General features: G+C 40.8%; 1 protein-coding gene across 3 annotated transcripts in view; it reads right to left on the bottom strand.

Moving 5' to 3' along the window:
- si:dkey-237h12.3 (teneurin-3) overlaps positions 1-25,527 on the bottom strand; it is a 161,894-nt gene extending 136,367 nt beyond the window's left edge. For all 3 annotated transcript variants that reach the window (XM_035766574.2, XM_052511257.1, XM_052511258.1), the window contains exons 1-3: positions 25,023-25,527; positions 5,451-5,854; positions 2,839-3,114 (exon numbers count right to left, since the gene is read on the bottom strand). In XM_035766574.2, the coding sequence (XP_035622467.2) occupies positions 2,839-3,114; positions 5,451-5,712 (538 nt within the window). In that variant the 5' untranslated portion in view covers positions 5,713-5,854; positions 25,023-25,527. The remainder of the gene's footprint in view (positions 1-2,838; positions 3,115-5,450; positions 5,855-25,022) is intronic.
- Positions 25,528-26,658: the final 1,131 nt, after the last annotated feature.

The raw sequence follows: 26,658 nt of genomic DNA, 5'->3' as shown, positions 1-26,658 counted from the left end.
CATAGCATTAATAATATGTTAAAACAGCTGTTAAAATGCTCTTGAGGACATCAGTTCAGAAGGCATTGGATTTGTTGTCGACAGGGTACGATTCGCCACAATTGTCTCAATCAATTTGTTCACTGTTATTAGACGCTGAACAGACAATAACCCATCATCAGGGCCAACACAACAGTCCAACAAAATAACCAACATCACAACTAACAAAACAACCAACATCGCAAACCAACAAAACAACCAACATCCCAAACCAACAAAACAACCAACATCACAACCAACAAAGTAAATCTGTCAATCTGGACCTAAATTCTCTGGATTCTTTTGGAATGAAACACAGCCAGCAAAGACACAGTCTTTAATCTTAGTCTTCTTTCTCTTGGATCAGGCAGTTATTAACAGTTGCAGATGCTATCGCCCGACAGTCTGCCAAGACTGTAGTAGTCTTCTGTGTCTGACTGCCCAGAACGGTGCAAATTACAATGAAATATTGAGTTCATTTATGAATAAGTGGAGCTGAACGCCCCTTTGTAACGGCTTTCACATGCATATTCAGTTGATGGAAACCTTTGGATGGGTAATTCCTCTTAGCTGCTTCATTAAATAGTGAAAGTCGAAAGTGTAATGCTTCATGACAAAAAGAGAGAAAGAATGAGATCTAAAGCAGTATTAAAGGATGACTTTTTCCCCTTTGCTCAAGTTGAAAATAAAAGTAGCCATCTGATACAAGATAAGGATAACACGATAACAAATCAACAATGTAGCTGTTGATAAGTGCGTGACACGTCAAGATCTGAACCTCTTATCATTCACAACAAAACATCCAAATAAGGTTAAGCTACAAACGAACAAATAAGCACAACTGATGGAAAAGTTACCCGTGGTTAGGGTTTAATTAAAATTCGAGAACTCTGGGCATCTTTCCGCGCCTTCCTAACGGGTGGTAGCTTAGCCACCTGCGAACAAGATGTGGCACGTATTGCTTATTTTCCCTATGATTAAAATAATAGGGTGGAAATTGGGCGAGATAAAAGTCACAGTGGGGAGTCGCACTAACAAGAACAAATGAGCGGCAGCACTCCAGACATCTCCAAAAGTGACTCCAAAGGAGAGAGGCTGCGGGGGGTAGTGGGGGTAGGAGGCCAGGTCAGAGCCTTTTGAAGCCAGCTAACTCCAATGCGCTTTCTGAGCCACAGAGATCGCATGTCACAGCTGCAACAAACATGGAGGAAAAGTAATGTAGATAAGAAAACACCTTATTAGGTGCCTTGAATGTCTTATTTTACTCCCATTACACGTCATCAATGAGTTATTTGGAATGACATTATATGGCGCCACATGAATAATGTGGGGCTTTAAAAAACTAGATGAGGACACAGATATTGAAGTGTGTGAACAAGCAGATGTGGACATTGGTGGGAGCATTAATCCTTCCGATCACTACCCTTGCATCAATTTATTTTCCACACGTTTTTCCATCCAATCAAATGCAAATGTATTTTATAAAGCCTTTTTTACATCAGTAGTAATCACAAAGTAGTTGGAGTCTATAATAAAACAAAATAATGTTATATAAGGAAAAAAGGCAGGAAAAGAGGCGAAAGATCCACGTCTCAGATTTACGCATCAAGTGTGGTATGGAATATCTCTCTGGAACATAACTGAAATATAAATTGCTTGCTCTGAACACAAAATATTTCCTTTGTACCATGTGACCTTTCTATATGTTCTGGCCAGTTGAAAGTCTGTGGATAATTCTTGGATAATCCACTACTATCATCTCTCTTTCTTCTGTACCTTTGGTAATGCTTATTGAAAAGTATGGCGATAGCAAACATATGAGATGACAATACATACCACTATGGTAAATAGATTTTCAATGCTTTTTGAGAGCATTAAAGATAAAAGTATTCCTCAAATTAGCTTAACAGCAGCAAAAGTTGTCAAAACTGCTCTAAGAACAAATTTGAGACCATGGATGATGTGTAGAAAATAAAATAGCACAACGACATGAATAAATAAGTAATAGACAATAACATCACTTCAAAGTTGGAGGCAAAACATTGTACTTTTTGTAAAGTCATTGACGAATGCCGGATAAAAAGTTAAAAAGTTATCACTACAAGGAATATTATACACTGAAAGTGCCTCACATTCTATACACAACAAAAGCAACAAAATAACTGTGTTTTTATATAGCTGTATAGACCACTTTTTGTTTGAGTACAAACCCTTTCTAAATCAAAATGAAAGAGTCATTTATCACTTAAAGCAATATTGACAAGTATAAACAGAAATGTATATTTTTTTATCCCGCATTTGAGGCACAGAAGATCTTCCTTCAAAAGAATACCACAGTCTTAAGTTTTGGGTTTCGAGCATGATCAAATTTGCACTTCAAACCACTGAACCATCGTAAATCAGCTATTGTGTGTGCTCGTTCAACTACTGTGGAATTTCTATGCGAAATCTCTGACCGACGCTTTACAAAGCTATCTTCGATTACACACTAGCCCAAGGGGAAACTTTATCAAACTCCCCTGCTTCCATGTGGAGATGACCAGGTGACTACCAAACACTCAATTGGAAGACCAAATTCTTATCCACAAGAGGCCATGAAACATGCCTTTTATCCCCAAACAGCAGCTGCACATGCCCAATCAGAATCCACCGCTTATCGCTTCCGCCAATGAAAGAGATTTCCTGAGCACCAATGAAATATTACCGGTACAATGCTTACTAGTTTGCACATTTGTTGTGCGATTAACTTCCTCCTTAAACGTCCACAAAAACAGGTATAAGGGGGATCACAATTAACAAATAAAGGTGTGGCAGACTCACCAATTTCGTTGTCCGACTTATTGTCCATTTTGGTGTCTGTCAGGGTAATGGCCGAGTTGGAGCGACTAGACAGGCATGAGCTTTGGCCTGACTTGGCACCCCTGCCCCAGAGAGCCATGGTACGTTCCGGAGATGTGTGCTCATTATTCTGTGTGGGGACCGTTCCTCTGGAGTAGCTACCAAGGGGGTGCGAGAGGCCTGTTTCAGGGCAGAGGGCCAGGCCTCTGCGTGTGGAGGCCTCACATATCCCAAGTTGCCTCAGCGAGAAGGCCTGTCCTGTACAGACAAAACCAAATAGCAGGTCTATAATTTAACAATGTTATCAAACCCCAATCCCAAACCCACAATATCTGGTGCGGACGTTTTGTTGTATTTTTAACGAGGCAAGTCAGTTAAGAACAAATCCTTATTTACAATGACTGCCATTTTGCCAAAATGTGTAGCTTAAATGTTTTTGTGATTCTTAAAATGTCTGTTCTTAGAAGGGCAGTAGGCTTAACTCAAATAGAAGCCTCACAAAAATAAAAGCCAACCAGTAAATCAGAAGCCAAGTCACAACAGACATACTGTACATTCAAGCAAGATGGAAGATGATAGGACTTCTGCTGAAAACAACACCCCCCCCCACCGTGCACACGCGCCACGTCTATTTCTATGGGCACAAGCACGGTTTGACACAAACTGTTCACACCCCTCTTGTTGGCGGAGAGAACATTTAGCAGGTTTAAACCTTATTTCCTGCAATTCTACACATTTTGTCAAGCGGGGCAGTGAACATTTTGCAGTTTTAAAGTCCATTCTCTTGCAATTCTATTCATGTTGCCATGTCTCATGTGTATTTATGTGATATTTGAGTGAGTTGAATGTTACAACAAAATCTATGGGCTAAAAAAACATTAGCTGACATGGGCTTGTTGATCTGGACATTTCTGACAAGTTATAAATAGCTCTCTAATGTATGCAATGACTGACATGACAAGAGGAAAACTGATGACGCACGACCCAATTTCGAAATGGCACCTCGTGCATTCTACTATTACAACTTTCAAGAGTCCGTTGAAAGCCAGACGGAGTTCCTTAAAAACTGTGGGTGCGTACTCAGAGAAAAGAGACTCCCACTCATTGTACAACTACCCAAATTATTATTTTTTGTAAATTGAAAGAGTTCCACAATTCTGTGTCTAAATTGTTTGTAAATCTGGATCTAAAGTGTTGATTTAATAGAGAAACAAAATGGTGAAAAACAGAGATGCAAAGGAATTTACAGGATGTCAATGCTGGATTTAGAAAAAATAATGTAATCTGAAGTAAACAGCAAAAATCTACAATTAATGTACTTTTCTCTGAATTTATATTGCTAAATGCGTGGACAGAACTAAAACAAGTTTGGATGGAAAATCTTGTTCAGTGTATATATTTATCAATATATATGTTTTTATATGTACATTCAAAGTCATACTATAAAAAAAAATGTATTCAGCTAGCTGAATAATAGAGAATGTCATGTCATGCTGCATAAGATTACAGACATGTATTTTATCCACATTAATATAGAAATATCATTATATCACTGCAGACAAGACAGGGAGCAAGATTAATGTAAGTACATTATCAATGAATAAATTCATTTAAAACTGTCATTTGATTTAGTTTACTGGTTATTTCATGGCAGAAAACATTTAAACAAGTGAAATGGACAAATAACATTTTAAAGAAAAAACTGCAGGGGAGCGATTCTGGACTTTGGCAATATTGTATGTCATGTGTTAAAACCTTCAAAAGACAATTAATAACCTTAAACTATACATTTGACTTAAGGTGTGAATTTACTTTTAGGATAAAACTTTGAAATGTGTAGATAACAATTATTGATAATTGAAGTGATAATAAGTCTAATCGCGCATTACCTTTTCATTAAAGGTTGTAAATTGATCTAGAAATAAAGTGGAAATGAACATTCTTCCCACAGCCTAATTAGAATGCAATTCCTTTCCAGTTGGCGCCAATTAGCAGACATCAATGAGAAATATGCCATAAAATATGCAATTTTAGAAAATCAAGAATCGTCTATGACACTAAAATAAACCACCCAACTTTTTTCTTATTATGAACATTTCCTACCAATTGCCAACAAAAAATGACAACGGTGGGTTATTTGCTCAGCAGTTCAATGGGTAATTATCAACGGTATGTGAAGTGAAGCGCGATCATTTCGTTTGGATCTGTACATACTGCACAGATCGAAAAGAGCTCTACTGTTCGTCATGGAGTAATACAAACCTCAAATGACGAACTATGAATGCTGGTTAATGGATCATGCATTACCAAGATAAAGTTTTCAAGGAAACCCATGGGAGGCACTATGAAAGAATGATAAACTTACTAATATAGTATCTCTCTATCTATCTTTCCTATGTCAATGATCTCAACAGCAGACAATTCATTTCAATTCTATAATACACCTTGCAATTGTTTTTATTATACCAAAGTCCATGTGTTCCCAAGTAAAGTATGTTTAAAAAGTACACGTATGAAACAAATGATATCCAAACAGCAGACCGATTATGAATCATCCTTTCATATTATTGGAATAGAGCTGTGGCTGTACTGACCTGGCCTGCTGTAGTCATTGGTCTCTTGGTGGGCCATCTCCTTGACTCGGCCTGAGAACAGCAGCCGGGCGGGGTCATGGTCGTAGGCCTGCAGCGTCTCGCTAGAGCTGTAGGACTTCTGGGTTGGCACACGGCAGGCCCCTTCTTGGTCTGTTGATGATGAGGTGTGACGCCGTTCCCTTTCCCTCTCCCTTTCACGGTCTCTCTCTCTCTGGCTCTTGGAGAGTGAGCAGAAAGGCTGCTGCTCCTTCACCTGTTCCATGCTGCCTGCATACTGTGTCCTTCTCTCCTGAGACGCTTGCTTTGGGATATTCCACTCCGGTTTACGCCGTTGGTAAGTCTGTCCCTCTGTCTATCCGTCTGTATTTCTGTCTGTCTGTCCACTTAGCCCCATTCGGCTCTACCTGGGAAACAGAGAGGGGAGAGACGAGAAGCTCAGATAACACTAATCCCCCGACTTAATCTTCAAAAGCTCCCACTCACACCCACCACCTCTCAAACCCCACCCGTAAGCCCACTGACACCCACCACCTCTCAAACCCCACCCGTGAGCCCAATCACACCACCACCATCTCTCAAACCCCACCCGTAAGCCCAATCACACCACCACCATCTCTCAAACCCCACCCCGTAAACCCACTCCACCCACCACCTCTCAAACCCCACCCGTAAGCCCACTCACACCCAATACCTCTCAAACCCCACCCGTAAGCCCACTCACACCCACCACCTCTCAAACTCCACCCGTAAGCCCAGTCACACCCACCATCTATCAAACCCCATCCGTAAGCCCACTCACACCCAATACCTCTCAAACCCCACCCTGTAAGTCCACTCACACCCACCACCTCTCAAACCCCACCCGTAAGCCCACTCACACCCAATACCTCTCAAACCCCACCCGTAAGCCCACTCACACCCACCACCTCTCAAACCCCACCCGTAAGCCCACTCACACCCACCACCTCTCAAACCCCACCCGTAAGCACACTTACACCACCACCATCTCTTTAACCCCACCCGTAAGCACACTCACACCACCACCATCTCTCAAACCCCACCCGTAAGCCCACTCAAACCCACCATCCCTAAACCCCCACCATCCTTGCATGAAGTCCTCTATAAACAGATCTCCTCTCCTCTCACTCCCCCCTTCTTTTATTCTTTCAGCCTCAGTTCAGACCTCCATTGTCTTGACTAAATTCCTTTTGTCCACAACTTGGACGTGTGTTTGTGTATGAGGTCGACAGGTCATGTAGATACTTTAATTATAGAGTGTGAAAAGGGGGATTTTCACTGGTGAGGATTTCATTTCTGTCTTGACTCAGCTGGAAGCCCAAAGACAGGTGTATCAGACACTTACACATTTCCCCGTACTGAAACTGAAACTTTGGATCCAAGAGAAATGAAAAAATATTTTCTCGACCTCAAAGTTTTTATTGAGAATTTTGCTGAGAAGTCCTTTCACTAGGTGACAGGTTGTTCTTTCTTTCTATGCAGAGATGGAATCTTAAAAGACATTTTCAAATGCAGAGACAAGAGTGGAGATGTTAAACCACATTTACAAAGACTATTGTGCAGTGGCCAAGAACGGACTCACCCACAAACGTCCCCGATTGTGATCTGTTCTGATTTATAGACTTTATACACAGGGGCTGATAGACGATATTGCTAAGAGCCTTGTCTGTCGAGCCGCCGACAACCCAACAGGGGGAAAAAGATTAGTGTCCTAATCAGCTATAAGTCCCCATGGGTGTGTTATGGCGGGACGGATTCTCACAAAGCAAAGTGAACGTCCGGGCACGTCTTTAATATGAACACCAAAGTTACTAACGCCAACATTTTTCGGAGTTCATCAAAATGTAATGAAGGTAGTTCCTGTACATGGGGACGCTTTGAGGACACTAGGGAGATACTCATAGAAGCTGTCTGGTGTAGTGTGCTGTGCTGTGAGCTCAAGGAAGTTCTATCTAAGGATTAAGCCACTTCGTTGCTTGGATACCAAAACCACAAAAAGGCCTACATAATGTCCACGTAGTGCCTTACCGCAATACACCAACAATTATCCCCACGTCTCCCCATTCGGATTGAGAACTGTCCTACATATTGTTAGGATGCTAACCCTCTGGTCCGTATGTGTCACCTTTAATAATATGGTTGATTGAGACAGCCAGTCACCCATGACCTCAAGAAGGAAAAGCCGACACTGCAGTATTATAGTGGCACAGTGGGAATGTTGACAAGGCAGTGAGGCAGGGGGAAGTGACACTCCATGATCTATGTAGCGTAGCACAGTACTACACAGGTCTATGATTCCCCAGCCAGTTCCTCCTAAACCTGCTTCTTCTGTTATATACAGTCTCAATGTTCTTCTAAACATTAACCATACACTATATATATAATATAGTGTCAAGCAATGTCTTGATGTCAATTTGGTAACATAGTTTTCGAGAATATAAGCTTTTATGATCTAGGCTCAATTCTCTTGTTTGGACACAAAATCAGGGATTGTGTGTTGGATTTTTTTGCTTCACACTCACGATTCACACGAGAGGACCAAAGGAGAAGCCACCACAGACGTGGCTCAGAGCCAATACAGACAAATAAATTGGTTTCAACCAATGTGACCCACATTCCTGACGTAAGCACAAACAGCATTTTGCAAAGAGAGAGTAGAGTAGCCACTGGAGACTTCCCTGCTGAAACGGCAAATCTTCCCGAAGCCCTCTTTGTTCAAGTAATTACATTTCCGAAGGCCTGTTCTAAATATTAACTCAGACCCCCTGACCCAGGGTTTCCGTAAGGAAAATGAGGCGCCGGACAATGTGACCGGGAAGAGTTTAATTTAACGGCCATTTGAGAAATTATGGGACCCATATGCATTGAGTGTGTAACCCATTAGGGAGTCCACCCACAGTGCTCAGAATGACAGAATTCACATTTAAATTATGGTAATTCATCTTAACAGAACACGCAATTCCTGTAATGAAGCAGACAATAAAATGTCATTTACAAACATTTGCCAAAATGCAATTTGCGGGAAAACACCATTCTAAACAGCACATCTGATGCGAGCGGTTCCACATGTGACAGAGATAAAACTGTCTGTTAGAAACTTAGAAAGAGGGAAAATCTAAAGATGCAGCAACTAGGATGGGTTTCTAATATGACTAGGATTGTGCCTTTGGCTTCTAGACAACGAAAGAAAGTTGATTTGAAAACCAATATAAGAGGAGAAAAATGCTGGTTTCAACTGCATATGAGGAAGTCTTTATAAAATAATTGCCTCTGCGTTTCTATGGTTCCTAGGCTACTTTGAAACACGGAAAGACATGCCTCACAATCTGAAGTAAACGTTCAGGTTTTAAAAATTAAGTATATGTCTTGAAAATGCATACTGCCTCCAGCTCACATTGGGTGGCATGGTGATAGACTGCCTACCGTTGACTATGCACTTGAATGGCAAATGGGAGGCGCCCTTCAATTTGCCAGTTGAGAAATAAAAATAGTAGCTATTTTTAATCGTGGCCTTGCGATTGCATTTAGAATTGTTGTCCAATGACTGGTCTTATCAAATCACATGTTTCAAGCTCAAAATAAGCTCTGTATGCTGTGCCCATGTGATATAGTTGTGTTTGATAAATAAGATAAATGATGACTAATGAAAATACACACGCCCCAATTTAATTCCACTAAAGAACATTAACCTATAGACCTAGAAGTGTGATGGTCAAATGTATTTCCATCGACTGATATTTCCATCAATAAACAAAAAGCATTATTTTGTAATAAGATAGCTTTTTTCTCCCGATCAACTATTACATTTATTGGCTTGAATAAAAATATTGGGTCCAAAAGCCAGCAATTACCACCTGTAGTCTGTAAATAAAGCCAATAAAAACACATGGTTATCGTTTACCACCTGACGTAACCCCTGACTCTGTAGTCTGTAAATAAAGCCAATAAAAACATATGGTTATCGTTTCCATCGTGTCCCCCTCTCCCAGATGTTCCACTTGCCACCCCTATGCCAAGCTAGCTCTCCTTCCCATCCTTTCCACTCTGTGGCCTCGCCCTTTCCTATTTGTTTTTGCAGGGACCGTACGGTCCTTTGCCAAGGGAGTCGTGAAAGTGGTGATGGAGGGTGGTGGGGATCAGGCCGGCTCACTTTAACACAGCCAGCACCTCCAACAATAGCCGGCTCTGACAGCTTTGCATAATTCATCTTGTCGAGTCTCTATCCTCTCCTCTCTCCTTTCTCTTCCCTCTCTCTAACTCTCTGGAATGGGGTGAGGAGTAACAAGGGCACTCTTCCATCAGCTGCTGCCTGTTCCCTCCTGACACCAGTGATTTTGGAGACACAGAAGTGTTTGTCTGTTGAAAGCAGATTCCCTAGCTCTGCCTGTGTTTTAATCTGGATGCCATCAGATTTCCTGGCTCTGCCTGTGATCTAGTCTTGATGCCATCACATTCCCTGGCTCTGCCTGTGTTCTAGTCTGGATCCCATCAGAACCAGATTTCTATTCTATTCAATCCGTCTAAAGCTTTACAACAGGGACCATGCTAATACAAGATTTGTATTGAGTTAGCTGTGTGTGTGTGTGTGTGTGTGTGTGTGTGTGTGTGTGTGTGTGTGTGTGTGTGTGTGTGTGTGTGTGTGTGTGTGTGTGTGTGTGTGTGTGTGTGTGTGTGTGTGTGTGTGTGTGTGTGTGTGTGTGTGTGTGTGTGTGTGTGTGTGTGTGCGTGCGTGCGTGCGTGCGTGCGTGCGTGCGTCCTTTCACAGAGGCTGTGAGTTTTATCATTAAATACATTCAGGTGTCTTTGCAGAAACCTTTATGTTTTTTTACAATCATGGATAGGATGAGAAATCCAGAAACTCCGGCATCAGTGGACACCAATGCTGAAGTATGTCAACGTCTTACATTAGTATAGACCTCACCTTAAAGCTGAGATATGAGCAAGGTGAAACAGAGCCACTGGGCGTACCAATACAGTTGTTATAGTTTTTTCTTTGAAAAGGAGTGTAAAAAAATGTAGTACATACTCCACTGTTCTATCACGTGTACTGTTGTTCAATGATCTCAGAGGGAGTATAACAGTGTTAAGATTCCAACTTTAACCAGAACTAACGGGGATTTATTTCTCTGAAATACACAGCGATTCACTTGAGGTGGGCTTGACACGGAGGTGAAATGCATCTCTTCATGTGAGACAGGACACCAAATAATAAACAGCAACGAGATATCTACAAATCCAACCAATCAGCTTTAAGCACAACGACACTCAAATGAATAATGTTCATTGAGTCTTAATACAAAGCAAAAAATCTGCTGACGCAAGCAAGATCGCAGAATATGAGGCAATCAGTATCGCTCTTTAGATATAAAAAACAAATATAAAAATGATGTCTAAGATCACATAGAAAGAGAGATATTGACATGTTGTAGGCTATCTGAAGCGGTAAAAGTATGTTTTTCCATGCCCTATTGAAAGTCTGTTTATCTATTTCCAGGCAACCTATATACATACCCTATACTGTTATCAGACTCACACCTCCCCTTATACACTACCTTTCAAAAGTTTAGGGTCACTTAGAAATGTATTTGATTTTGAAAGAAAAGCACTTTATCATCAACCATCACTCCTGTGTTCCAATTACATGTTGTGTTAGCTAATCCAAGTTTATCATTTTAAAAAGCTAATTGATCATTAGAAAATCATTTTGCAATTACGTTAGCACAGCTGAAAACTGTAGTGCTGATTAAAGAAGCAAGACAACTAGCCTTCTTTAGTCTAGTTGAGTATCTGGAGCATCAGCATTTGTGGGTTCAATTACAGGCTCAAAATGGCCAGAAACTAATAACTTTCTTCTGAAACTTGCCAGTCTATTCTTGTTCTGAGAAATGAAGGCTACTCCATGTGAGAAATTGCCAAGAAACTGAAGATCTCGTACAACGCTGTGTACTACTCCCTTCACAGAACAGCGCAAACTGGCCCTAACCAGAATAGAAAGAGGAGTTGGAGTCCCCGGTGCACAACTGAGCAAGAGGACAAGTACATTAGAGTGTCTAGTTTGAGAAACAGGCTCCTCACAAGTCCTCAACTGGCAACTTCATTAAATAGAACCCACAAAACACCAGTCTCAACGTCAACAGTGAAGAGGCAACTCCGGGATGCTGGCCTTCTAGGCAGAGTTCCTCTGTCCAGTGTCTGTGTTCTTTTGCCCATCTTAATCTTTTATTTTTATTTGCCAGTCTGAAATATGGCTTTTTCTTTGCAACTCTGCCTAGAAGGCCAGTTTAAAGAAGGCCAGTTTTATTTCTTCTTTAATCAGCACTACAGTTTTCAGCTGTGCTAACATAATTGCAAAAGGGTTTTCTAATGATAAATTAGACTTTTAAAATTATAAACTTTGATTAGCTAACACAACGTGCCATTGGAACACAGGAGTGATGGTTGCTGATAATGGGCCTCTGTACGCCTATGAAGATACTCCATTAAAAAATCTGCTGTTTCCAGCTACAATAGTCATTTACAACATGAACAATGTCTACGCTGTATTTCTGATCAATTTGACGTTATTTAATGGACAAAAAAATGTGCTTTCTAAGTGACCCCAAACTTTTGAATGGTAGTGTATGTATCATATCCACACAATCATATCCACTGCCTTAATTCAATGTTCCATTAGCCACTGCCTTACTTCAATGTTCCATTAGCCACTGCCTTAATTCAATGTTCCATTAGCCACTGCCTTACTTCAATGTTCCATTAGCCACTGCCTTAATTCGATGTTCCATTAGCCACTGCCTAACTTCAATGTTCCATTAGCCACTGCCTTACTTAAATGTTCCATTAGCCACTGCCTTACTTCAATGTTCCATTAGCCACTGCCTTACTTCAATGTTCCATTAGCCACTGCCTTACTTCAATGTTCCATTAGCCACTGCCTTAATTCAATGTTCCATTAGCCACTGTCTTAACTCAATGTTCAATTAGCCACTGCCTTACTTCAATGTTCCAATAGCCACTGCCTTAATTCAATGTTCCATTAGCCACTGCCTTACTTCAATGTTCCATTAGCCACTGCCTTACTTCAATGTTCCATTAGCCACTGCCTTATTTCAATGTTCCATTAGCCACTGTCTTAATTCAATGTTCAATTAGCCACTGCCTTACTTCAATGTTCCATTAGCCACTGTCTTAATTCAATGTTATAATATAATAATAATATATGCCATTTAGCAGACGCTTTTATCCAAAGCGACTTACAGTCATGTGTGCATACATTCTACGTATGGGTGGTCCCGGGGATCGAACCCACTACCCTGGCGTTACAAGCGCCATGCTCTACCAACTGAGCTACAGAAGCCACTCAATTAGCCACTGCCTTACTTCAATGTTCCAATAGCCACTGCCTTAATTCAATGTTCCATTAGCCACTGCCTTAATTCAATGTTCCATTAGCCACTGCCTTAATTCAATGTTCCATTAGCCACTGCCTTACATCAATGTTCCAATAGCCACTGCCTTACTTCAATGTTCCATTAGCCACTGCCTTAATTCAATGTTCAATTAGCCACTGCCTTACTTCAATGTTCCATTAGCCACTGCCTTAATTCAATGTTCCATTAGCCACTGCCTTACTTCAATGTTCCATTAGCCACTGCCTTACTTCAATGTTCCATTAGCCACTGCCTTAATTCAATGTTCCATTAGCCACTGCCTTACTTCAATGTTCCATTAGCCACTGCCTTAATTCAATGTTCCATTAGCCACTGCCTTACTTCAATGTTCCATTAGCCACTGCCTTACTTCAATGTTCCAATAGCCACTGCCTTAATTCAATGTTCCATTAACCACTGCCTTACTTCAATGTTCCAATAGCCACTGCCTTACTTCAATGTTCCATTAGCCACTGCCTTACTTCAATGTTCCAATAGCCACTGCCTTAATTCAATGTTCCATTAGCCACTGCCTTACTTCAATGTTCCATTAGCCACTGCCTTACTTCAATGTTCCAATAGCCACTGCCTTACTTCAATGTTCCATTAGCCACTGCCTTACTTCAATGTTCCAATAGCCACTGCCTTAATTCAATGTTCCAATAGCCACTGCCTTACTTCAATGTTCCATTAGCCACTGCCTTACTTCAATGTTCCATTAGCCACTGCCTTACTTCAATGTTCCATTAGCCACTGCCTTACTTCAATGTTCCATTAGCCACTGTCTTACTTCAATGTTCCATTAGCCACTGCCTTAATTCAATGTTCCATTAGCCACTGCCTTAATTCAATGTTCCATTAGCCACTGCCTTAATTCAATGTTCCATTAGCCACTGCCTTAATTCAATGTTCCATTAGCCACTGCCTTAATTCAATGTTCCATTAGCCACTGCCTTAATTCAATGTTCCATTAGCCACTGCCTTAATTCAATGTTCCATTAGCCACTGCCTTAATTCAATGTTCCATTAGCCACTGCCTTACTTCAATGTTCCATTAGCCACTGCCTTACTTCAATGTTCCAATAGCCACTGCCTTAATTCAATGTTCCATTAACCACTGCCTTACTTCAATGTTCCAATAGCCACTGCCTTACTTCAATGTTCCATTAGCCACTGCCTTACTTCAATGTTCCAATAGCCACTGCCTTACTTCAATGTTCCATTAGCCACTGCCTTACTTCAATGTTCCAATAGCCACTGCCTTACTTCAATGTTCCATTAGCCACTGCCTTACTTCAATGTTCCATTAGCCACTGCCTTACTTCAATGTTCCAATAGCCACTGCCTTAATTCAATGTTCCATTAGCCACTGCCTTACTTCAATGTTCCATTAGCCACTGCCTTACTTCAATGTTCCATTAGCCACTGCCTTACTTCAATGTTCCATTAGCCACTGTCTTACTTCAATGTTCCATTAGCCACTGCCTTAATTCAATGTTCCATTAGCCACTGCCTTAATTCAATGTTCCATTAGCCACTGCCTTACATCAATGTTCCAATAGCCACTGCCTTACTTCAATGTTCCATTAGCCACTGCCTTAATTCAATGTTCAATTAGCCACTGCCTTACTTCAATGTTCCATTAGCCACTGCCTTAATTCAATGTTCCATTAGCCACTGCCTTACTTCAATGTTCCATTAGCCACTGCCTTACTTCAATGTTCCATTAGCCACTGCCTTAATTCAATGTTCCATTAGCCACTGCCTTACTTCAATGTTCCATTAGCCACTGCCTTAATTCAATGTTCCATTAGCCACTGCCTTACTTCAATGTTCCATTAGCCACTGCCTTACTTCAATGTTCCAATAGCCACTGCCTTAATTCAATGTTCCATTAACCACTGCCTTACTTCAATGTTCCAATAGCCACTGCCTTACTTCAATGTTCCATTAGCCACTGCCTTACTTCAATGTTCCAATAGCCACTGCCTTAATTCAATGTTCCATTAGCCACTGCCTTACTTCAATGTTCCATTAGCCACTGCCTTACTTCAATGTTCCAATAGCCACTGCCTTACTTCAATGTTCCATTAGCCACTGCCTTACTTCAATGTTCCAATAGCCACTGCCTTAATTCAATGTTCCAATAGCCACTGCCTTACTTCAATGTTCCATTAGCCACTGCCTTACTTCAATGTTCCATTAGCCACTGCCTTACTTCAATGTTCCATTAGCCACTGCCTTACTTCAATGTTCCATTAGCCACTGCCTTAATTCAATGTTCCATTAGCCACTGCCTTACTTCAATGTTCCATTAGCCACTGCCTTACTTCAATGTTCCATTAGCCACTGCCTTACTTCAATGTTCCATTAGCCACTGTCTTACTTCAATGTTCCATTAGCCACTGCCTTAATTCAATGTTCCATTAGCCACTGCCTTAATTCAATGGTCCATTAGCCACTGCCTTAATTCAATGTTCCATTAGCCACTGCCTTAATTCAATGTTCCATTAGCCACTGCCTTAATTCAATGTTCCATTAGCCACTGCCTTAATTCAATGTTCCATTAGCCACTGCCTTAATTCAATGTTCCATTAGCCACTGCCTTAATTCAATGTTCCATTAGCCACTGCCTTACTTCAATGTTCCATTAGCCACTGCCTTACTTCAATGTTCCAATAGCCACTGCCTTAATTCAATGTTCCATTAACCACTGCCTTACTTCAATGTTCCAATAGCCACTGCCTTACTTCAATGTTCCATTAGCCACTGCCTTACTTCAATGTTCCAATAACCACTGCCTTACTTCAATGTTCCATTAACCACTGCCTTACTTCAATGTTCCAATAGCCACTGCCTTACTTCAATGTTCCATTAGCCACTGCCTTAATTCAATGTTCCATTAGCCACTGCCTTACTTCAATGTTCCATTAGCCACTGCCTTACTTCAATGTTCCAATAGCCACTGCCTTAATTCAATGTTCCATTAACCACTGCCTTACTTCAATGTTCCAATATCCACTGCCTTACTTCAATGTTCCATTAGCCACTGCCTTACTTCAATGTTCCAATAGCCACTGCCTTACTTCAATGTTCCAATAGCCACTGCCTTACTTCAATGTTCCAATAGCCACTGCCTTAATTCAATGTTCCAATAGCCACTGCCTTACTTCAATGTTCCATTAGCCACTGCCTTACTTCAATGTTCCATTAGCCACTGCCTTACTTCAATGTTCCAATAGCCACTGCCTTACTTCAATGTTCCATTAGCCACTGCCTTACTTCAATGTTCCATTAGCCACTGCCTTACTTCAATGTTCCATTAGCCACTGTCTTACTTCAATGTTCCATTAGCCACTGCCTTAATTCAATGTTCCATTAGCCACTGCCTTAATTCAATGTTCCATTAGCCACTGCCTTAATTCAATGTTCCATTAGCCACTGCCTTAATTCAATGTTCCATTAGCTACTGCCTTAATTCAATGTTCCATTCCTTTTCTAAATAATACACATCAGTACAGAGATATAAGTTGTTTTATTGTATACAGGAGGTACTGAATATTATGAATCTAAATTAACTTAATGGAATGGCTGCTTGGCCAAGGTTGTGAATATTCACCACATTTAAAGTAATTAGGCCTGACTACCTGCATGAGTTGACTGCATCTGAAAATATATCATCAACGGAATTGTAAAAATGTACAGTCAAATAGCACAATGATCAGTATGCCCTTAGAGAAATAAATTACATTTGGGCAGTGGTGGAGTTGTAATGAGGTTGTAAGGCAATCGCAGGCACTGACGTAAACTGACAATGAGTGGTTGAATGAAAAGTATGGCATGATATTTCAAAATATGGCATGATGAACATAACATTTGTCAAACAAATTTTCTAATAACTGAAAGAAAATGGGACTGAAGCCTCAAATGAAACTGGTGAGGAAATGAAAATAGAGTGTCACACTTCAATTACTGATTGGCAAAACATTTCTCAAACATTCCTAAATGCTAAATTGCACATATCCGTATTTATGTCTCGGTAGTAAATTCTACTTGGATTGATCCTAAAGTACTTGTTTGCTGTCAATGGTATATGAGGTGGCATAAATGTTGAAGCTTCAAAATAGACATAATATGTATGGATTAAAGCAAAATTGAAACCGAATGCTGTGTGCATTCAAACCATGTTATTGGTTAAACATTAAAATGCTGGATGTTACTCAAAAGTGCTGAGTCTGAATGTAGATAAAAAGGATATTTTCTCTTTACAAGCAATGATAAACCCTTCCATTTCTCCTGAGATATATTTTAGTCATACAATGTGAGCTGGCAATACATTCAACTCATGAATTGGTTACAGGAAGAAATTGTGATTACTGAAAGAGTCTGACTCCACGTTAACAACCTCAGTAAGACAGTCTAAACCATCAGGGAAAGCTAATTGTGATAGGATTCTGTTTGTGCAAAGAATGAAGCCTACTACTACATAGTCAAAGAATTGGAGCCATCTGTGAATTGTTACATGCACGACAAAATTAGGGACAACATGATCGTATGCAGTTTATGCACTTAACAGAGAATAATATAATGAGTATATTACCACTTAAAGATGTGCATTAATCAAACAACAGAACAAATTAACTGGGGGATTTTATTCTACAGGTGTCAGCATTATGGGGAAGAATATATAGGTCATGATAACACACTATCATAATACAGAAAGACCGCAGCCCTTATTAAAGAACCATCCATCTGAAATTCCACTGACGTTGCGCTGGCTGTTTCTTAATTTCCTAGGGTGAAAAATACCAAATTCTTGAATACAAGTGATGGCGTTCTGGATGTCAATGACCTGTATATCATTACAACATTTTCCCCCCCAAACTACTCAATGTCTTGATTTTTTTATATTTTCTGTCTTCACCCCCATTGAGAATGGGGGAGAAGTGTTGCTGAGTAGGGTCCCTCAGGAACTAGCAGCTGGCCCTGGTCTATCATGGCTCTTCATCAGCCTGCCAGACCAGGGGCTTTTGGCATTACCCAGGTCACCTCAACTGAATTATTGAGGTCGTCAAGTGGCTCCATCGACGAGCAGAGCTGACATCCAACATCCCACTGGGCTGTCTGAGGGACACAAAAGAGCCTGACCTGAAGCACTTGGCAGCTCCTTTTCAGAGGAAGCTTGCAAAGGCCAATATTGCATTGTATGGCAAACACTGTCCAGACCTTAGAAAGAGAGGGTTCAAAAGCAACATTTAGGGTGATCAAAGAGATCGTTCTGAGATGTTCAAGCTTTGTACTCTAGTTCCACGTCTAGAGTGGGTTGTTTTCTTCACACATGTTTTATTGAAATCCTGTAGCATTAAACGACACATGGATATCACGAGAACTAAAGCATCTTTCCAAGTTCTCACTGTGTTCAAACTGTATTTTCGGTGCGTACTGCATGATACAGTGTGATCGAAGGCCGTCATTTATGGATAGGAGGATATCTGTGACAAAGAAGGGTTCAAGTTACACAGGCAACAAGATGAGAATTTGGGTAGATCAATGTTACCGCAGACCAGTCTCCCTACTAAGTGTTGATCGAAAGATACCTGAGGTGCTTTGTTACGATGCCAGCCCCGCTCCTGATCAATCTTATTACTACGGTCCTCTTGCTAAAAGCTGACATATGCTTGCCAGTGAGGAATATGAATGTAAATCTGTTGGTTCCAGAGACAGGCTCCAGTGAGTCGGGTATGGCCCCTGGCGCCTGGTCAGCAGGATGCCACCATGTGGCTAATCGCAGGTGGCTTTCGGCCCAGAAATAAAAGGCAGAAACAAACCAAAGCTGCAATGCATGCAGCTTAGTTTTTCAAGCACTTAAGGAACCGCGTATTGGAGAACAGTTTATTTTCTTTCATGATAAAACAATAGCTGTCTAAAACATATACAGTCTGAGTTTGAACCTGTGTCATCTGTGTGCCTTAATACTGTGTTTTCCAGCTGAGATAAAGCCTAGGCAAGTCTTCAGGTCTCAGAAAAGGTTAGTCATCACACAAGCCATCTGAAAAGAAACAGTTCACGACCAGAAAAACATCATTATGATGCCCAATGCCACATTTTGCCTGCTGGGTTTGGCTAGTGAAAAACAAGTACAGCCCATAACTATACTGAGCAGGAGTTGCTGGAAACCAATGTACAAAGGTGTGTATGGCTCACATAGATGTTACACAATTCCAAAGGAAAACATACAGCCAAAGCATCTGAAGTGTCCATATTTCAGTGAGCCAAATAAGTGACTTGGATACTAAGTCCAGATGCTATGTGTTTCAATAGTGGCTATGGTTTAAAATAGCTACAGTCTTACAGTAGTAGGTGTTAAAACTAATTGCAGGACAGTTTTCGTAGCCAACTGCCCTAAACATGTAGCCAACTGCCCTTAACATGTGTTAAGAATGATGGTGGCAATACATCACAGGCTGTCATCAAATATCCCTACCATGAGTACATTTCAAGAGCATGCAATCCTCCAAAAAGTATTTGGTTGACTTTCAGAGTACAGCCATCAAGTGTCTGCTGCCACACTGTCAAACTATGTAATATAATAATAAACTAATATATGGCATTAAGCGAGATGCTTTTATCCAAAGTGACTTACAGTCATGCATGCATACATTTTATGTATAACTTGTATTGTGCTTATCCAAATTAATTCCAGGGAGATAAATGTATCCATTGGGACTTTTTCACATGTATCTATAAAGACCATATCATGTGCCACATATATCAGTCTTTTTATTAAAGACAATTTCAAAGAGAAACTGTCATTGTCATTCTGATTGAGATCCAAAAGCTTGTTCACCTACTTTAAAATGCAATAATGTAGTACCGTATAACTTTCACCCATGGCACTGCTGCAACAAAACATTACGTGAGTCTCATTCATTCATTTATTTCAAAATGTAACCTACACTAGTTTGAATAAACGTAAGGACACAATTCCTTGCTTTCGTCTACAGTCATATAAAATCAATAAAATATACTCCATCCATATTGATTTATAAACAATATCGATTGGACCATGTAAGAGCTAGAATATCAATCTGTCTCTCAGGCAAAAACTCAAACAGCGGCAAGAGGATTCAGTGAGAATTCAGAAAAAACAGGTAAGATAACAGATCAGCCAAAAAGCAGTATAGCAGGCTGTGTGTTAACAGTAGCAGGCTGTGTGTTAACAGTAGCAGGCTGTGTGTTAACAGTAGCAGGCTGTGTGTTAACAGTAGCAGGCTGTGTGTTAACAGTAGCAGGCTGTGTGTTAACAGTAGCAGGCTGTGTGTTAACAGTAGCAGGCTGTGTGTTAACAGTAGCAGGCTGTGTGCTAACAGTAGCAGTCTGTGTGTTAACAGTAGAAGATAGAGGCCAGCAATTATACAAAGCAAATTATGCCATAAAAACTGTCTGCTGGGACCAGGGATCTGTGCACAGTTTGACAAGCTGCATTAACCTTCACATGTTTACTCTGATGTGTTGAAACATATGCCTCAGCCATGCTATTTGACATATCTAATGTTTCTAACATTTCATATGATCAACAATTGAGCCTCCACAGGAAGAGACAATATAAATGTAATGAGCAAGATAACAGGAGGGAGGGAGATGTCCCACCCAGCACCACCCCTCTGGACTGTCTTAAAAAAAATGTATTAAAAAAAATGTTAACACGTTCCTAAATGAGGCAACTGACATGTGTGACTGAAATACAAATGGTATTTACATTGTAGGCCTATGGAATAAATTAAATGAAACTACTTCCAGACCATCATATTTTGCAACCCACAATATATTTCATGTGTTTTGTGTGGACAAGTGTCAAAAAATAGGCAAAACATTGTTCAGTTGATGTACCATTTGTGTTAAATGGCTCAGTATAAAGCCAGAAACTCCTATATACTCCTTTATCACAATAAAGCTTATCTGAAAGTTTGATTGTGAATGTGGTAAAGCAATATATTAGAAGTTGTCTGATTTCATTTAGGTGGACCGGGTGTCAGTGACCTCCTGCACTATATCAGCTTCAAAGTGAGAAAAACACTCAAATGAAATCAATTATTCTCCGTCATGACTGGGGGAATCAGGTGAATTATAGGTAGGCTAAGTAATGGCTGTAATAAGGTGTAATGAACTGGGGACTTAATGAACTGCAGTCCCAACCCCAAGCAACATCTCCTGTGGCATTATTTCTGATGGCTGTTATTAGTTAATATGTCCATAACAGGCATATGGGATGTTGGTAACAATTCCTGTGCATAACCTCTTCATAATGCAATATGAGGCATTGATAATGCCTTATGAATTAGCCTATACATTATGCAATATTATATATACATGTAATCAGGGGTATTGCCAGGTCACAAATAACAACATACACACAAGTACCAAACATCACACTATCCCAATACAAATATTTCCCTATGCAGAATTGATCCTATGCAGGATAATAGGCCCAGCCGTCATTCACTATCATGTATTTATGTATCTAGGCCGACGGATGGGCAACTGCCAGCCCATGGGTACATTTCCAAAAACATTCACACTGAGTGTACGAAACATTAAGAACACCTTCCTAATATTGAGTTGCACCCCACCCTTTTGCCATCAGAACAGCCTCAATTCACCAGGGCATGGACTATACAAGATGTTGAAAGCATTCCACATGGATGCTGGCCCATGATGACTCCAATGCTTCCCACAGTTGTGTGGATGTCCATTGGGTGGTGGACCATTCTTGAAACACACGGTAAACTGTTGAGTGTGAAACTCCTAGCAGCATTGCAGTTCTTGACACAAACAGGTGCACCTGGCACCTACCATACACTGTTCAAAGCTACTTAAATCTTCAGTCTTGTCCATTTACTCTCTGAATTGCACACATACAAAATCCATGTCTCAATTGTCTAAAAATCCTTCTGTAACCTGTCTCCTCCCCTTCATCTACACTGTTTGAAGTTGATTTAACATGTGACATCAATAAGGGATCATAGCTTTCATCTGTATTCAACTAGTCATTCTATGTAATAGAAAGAGTAGGTGTCCTTAATTTTTGGTACATTCAGTATATATATATATATATATATATATATATATATATATATATATATATATAAACACATTTGTGCACAAAATTTGAGCGAAATAAGATTTTTGTTCATATGCTAAATTTCTGGGATTTTTTACACAACATGTAAAGTGTTGGTCCCATGTTTCATGAGCTGAAATAAAAAAATCCCTGAAATTTTGCATATGAACAAAAATCTTATTTCGCTCACATTTTGTGCACAAATGTGAGACTTTCCCCTTTGCCATGATGATCCATCAACCTGACAGTTGTGGCACATCAAGAAGCTGATTAAACAGCATGATCATTACACAGATGCACCTTGTGCTAGGGAAGATAAAAGGACACTCTAAAATGTGCAGTTTTGTCACACAACGCAATGCCACAGATGTTTCAAGTTGAGTGAGCATGAAATTGGCATGCTGACTGCAGGAATGTTCACCAGAGCTGTTGCCAGGGAATTTAATGTTAATTTCTCTACCATAAGCCACGTTTGGGATGCTCTGGATCAACGTGTACAACAACGTGCTCCAATTACGTAATGCTGGCGTTTTGTCCTGTATACACTTGTTAGCAGGATAAATGCGCAGCGAGTCCATCAGCCTCCACGGGGCTGAGTGCGCTCCACTCTTCTATATGTGGCACGTGCCACCGCTCATGTGGCACACAAGGGACAGTTTGACGGTACATCCAACCAGCCTCACAGCCGCATATCATGTGTAACCACGCCAGTCCAGGACCTCCACATCCGGCTTCTTCACCTGCGGGATTGTCTGAGGCCAGCCTCTCAGACAACTGATGAAACTGTTGGTTTGCACAACCAAAGAATTTCTGCACAAATTGTCAGATACCGTCTCAAGGAAGCGCATCTGCTTGCTCGTCTTGCTCACCAGGGTCTTCACCTGACTGCAGTTTGGCGGCGTAGCCAACTTCAGTGGGCAAATGCTCGCCTTTGATGGCCACTGGCATGCTGGAGAAGTGTTCTCTTCATTGCTGAATCCCAGTTTCAACTTTACCGGGCAGATGGCAGATAGCTTGTATGGCGTCGTGTGGACGAGTGGTTTGCTGATGTCAACATTGTGAACAGAGTGCCCAATGGTGGCGGTGGGGTTATGGTATGGGCAGGCTTAAGTTATGGACAACGAACACAATTGCATTTTATCAATGGCAATTTGAATGCACAGAAATACCGTGACAAGATCCTGAGGCCCATTGTCGTGCCATTCATCTGCCGCCATCACCTCATGTTTCAACATGATAATGTATGGCTCCCCATCGCAAGGATCTGTACACAATTCCTAGAAGCTGAAAATGTCCCAGTTCTTCCATGGCCTGCATTCTCACCAGACATGTCAGCCATTGAGCATGTTTGGGATGCTCTGGATCAACGTGTACAACAGGGTGCTCCAGTTCTCGCAAATATCCAGGATCTTTGCACAGCTATTGAAGGAGTGGGACAACATTCCACAGGCCACAATCAACATCCTGATCAACTCTATGCAAAGAAGATGTGTCGCGCTGCATCAGGCGGTCACACCAGATATTGACTGGTTTTCTGATCCAAGCCCCTACTTTTTTTTTAAGGTATGTGATTTCCCAGTCATGTGAAATCCACAGATTAAGGCCTAATTGACTGATTTCCTTATATGAAATGTAACTCAAAAAAGTATTTGAAATTGTTGCATGTTGCATTTATGTTGAACTTATTGTTGAGACATAGAGTAGTAGAATACACAAGGTGCAATTTAGAAATTAGGCTGGGGCGGTATACCGTATATACCGTATACAGAGGTATTTGGAAAAAACAATGGGATGGTTTTTCAATACTGTCAATACCGTTGAAACTATAATTAGTGCAACATGTTAGGAGATAAAGAAGATCGCATTCTTCATTTCACCTGTCACAAAAATGTTCATTATGAAGCTTACCGGTAGTCCCCAGTCAGGTGGTGTTTGTTTACAAGCACACAAAGATCACTGTTGTGCAGCACGCGCCAGGTGTTCCAGTTACAGTATAGAATTCTCAACTAAACGTTTGCCGGCTAGATATCTTATAACTATTAAGTTAACTTTTTAAAAGGTGCTAAATGCTGCAGTTGTGCATTTAACTTTCTAAGTTAGTAGCTAGGTAGCTATCGCACTCAAATATCATATTAACATGGCATAAGTCATAGCCAAATATGTTGAATTGCAGGAAATTAGCTGAAAATCTGCAAACAAAATCTCTGCCCCATGGCAAAATGAATAGAATTGCATGAAAATGGTCCTAAAATTTCACAATTTCCTCCATGGCAAAATGTGTCAAATGTTTCTCTTTGCATGGTCACGAGATGGGGGGTCATTCAAATCTCACTTAGGGCCCCCAACAGGCTAGGACTGGCCCTGGCTACTGGTATTTTGTATTTGGTTAAGAAGTAAGTAGTTTAACTGCACAAATAGATTGATTGCACAAATCAGTTGACTGCATGTGTGGTTATGGATGTGGGTATGCAGACCCGCGAGCCACAGCGGCCACTAATTATGAGTTCAGATTTTTTTTTGTGGCCCCCACCCCATCAAAGTTGCCCAGCCCTGATCTAGACAGACAGTAAGACCCATGAACAGATAAACTCAAGAATGAACAAACTATCCAGGGGACATAGAACAGTCGTTTTACTTCGACCTATAGGAATGATGATGGATAGGCTAATAATAAGCCAATGCCGATTTACTGAGTGGTGGACAATTGTATGCCACACTGCTAAAGCAAGTACTTGAATGGACTTTTCCTTTTTATTTTATTTTATCCATGCCTTATGCGATCAAGTTTATATAAAAAACGAATCTGTCCTGAAGAAACAGTAGGCCTAATTTACTGCCATGAACCTGTAGCCCATAGAACACTACATCTGACGTTATTTAGGGTATTATTTGTCCATGTTTGTGGATAAAATCATCGATTTGAATATTGAAAATAGTATAATTTCAGTGAAAATTAAACACGCATGTGTCAGCACCAAAGGTAATAGTTTTTTTTCCCGTCCTTACCTGGTGGAACTAACTGAACAGTCCCGTTGTCCGGAGCCGCAGAACAACTTCCACAAGAGACATCCAAACTTGCGCCCCGCTTTGTCCGTCGGTGATGATGGTGAGTGAAATTTCACGCACTCACACCCTCAATATCCTTGAAAATAAAATGTGTGCCAAGTAGTCTTCGTTGTTGCAAATTCCTTAATAACAGACCACGAGACAACGATGTCATGCAGTTTGAAGGTGTGCGGTGCTGAATATCAAGATTTCAGTACGTGTCAAGAACACGTACTGCCAAGATTTCTTACAATTATCTTAGTCCGCTCAGGGGTAAGCTATCAATTCCATTGTCTGCAGCAATTCAGACTGCCTCTTTTTGGTCGTCATGTAAATGCGGACTTCTTATTAATATTGAGGCTTTTTAGTAGTGCAGACGACGCTCTCCAATTACATAATGCTGGTGTTTTGTCCTGTATACACTTGTTAGCAGGAGAAATGCGCAGCGAGTCCATCAGCCTCCACTGGGCTGAGTGCGCTCCACTCTTCTATATGGGTGCTTCTGATATCCTTGCAAACTGTCCCTTGTGTGTCACATGCCACCGCTCATGACAAATTGCATAAAGCATTTGAGTAATGGCAGAAGCCTAAGGTAGGTATTAATTTACATCTCAATTTATTTTTGTAACAAGTGAAAACAGTAGGCTACCATCACTTCAAAATAAAATGATAGGTAGCCTATACATGTCCAGTACAAATGCTTTATTTATGGATGGAGTTATTACTCATCACACTAGTCACAGCTCTAAATATATAGGCCAGCCTACTTAGAATAACTGTGTGTGTGTGTGTGTGTGTGTGTGTGTGTGTGTGTGTGTGTGTGTGTGTGTGTGTGTGTGTGTGTGTGTGTGTGTGTGTGTGTGTGTGTGTGTGTGTGTGTGTGTGTGTGTGTGTGTGTGTGTGTGTGTGTGTGTGTGTGTGTGTGTGTGTGTGCGCACGCACGCGTGTGTGTGAAAAGTGTATAAACTTTCTAGATGTTGAGATTACATCCCATTGCCTTCCTCTTTACTCATGTAACATTTGGCTTATTGCTTTGAATTTACTTGAATCAGAAAGATTAATAAACAACGTTTTAACTCAATCTGATGGTATTCAAATGTTAGCATTTAAAGGATCAACAGGGGGGGAAAGCAGTTTCATTCATTACAAAAGCATTGACTAATCCCACCTAAAAACTCTTGAGGCAAGGGCTCTGCCAGGTTCTAAGACAAGTGGGGTCCGGCAATACCTTGGCACTTCAGAAACGTAAACTATAGCTGTGGCAGGTCCAGTGCACAGTAGGGGGACTAACAATACTACTCTGACTGGGCAGTTTTTTTAATCCCCCTTCCTGAATTTCCCCCACGTTCGACCACATGCAGCAATGAAGTTATCACAGAAAACAGCTTCTCTCTACACAACGAGGCCAACCTCGGGTTCGCCATTATCATCCCGACACATCAAAACGTTGCCTTCATCAAATGGCATTATCTGCATGAATGGCAAGTGCCCAGAAATCTATCTAAAACTGCCTTTGAATATTTGCTCAAGGGCATGCCAGAGTAAAAAATAAATAGGAGATACATTTTTGTAAAAAAAAACAAATGTCCCCTACCTC

Source organism: Oncorhynchus keta, chromosome 4, assembly GCF_023373465.1.
Source record: "Oncorhynchus keta strain PuntledgeMale-10-30-2019 chromosome 4, Oket_V2, whole genome shotgun sequence".
NCBI classification, from domain to species: domain Eukaryota; kingdom Metazoa; phylum Chordata; class Actinopteri; order Salmoniformes; family Salmonidae; genus Oncorhynchus; species Oncorhynchus keta.
Note: the sequence above shows the minus strand (reverse complement) of the source record. Positions and strands in the feature narration are given on the sequence as shown.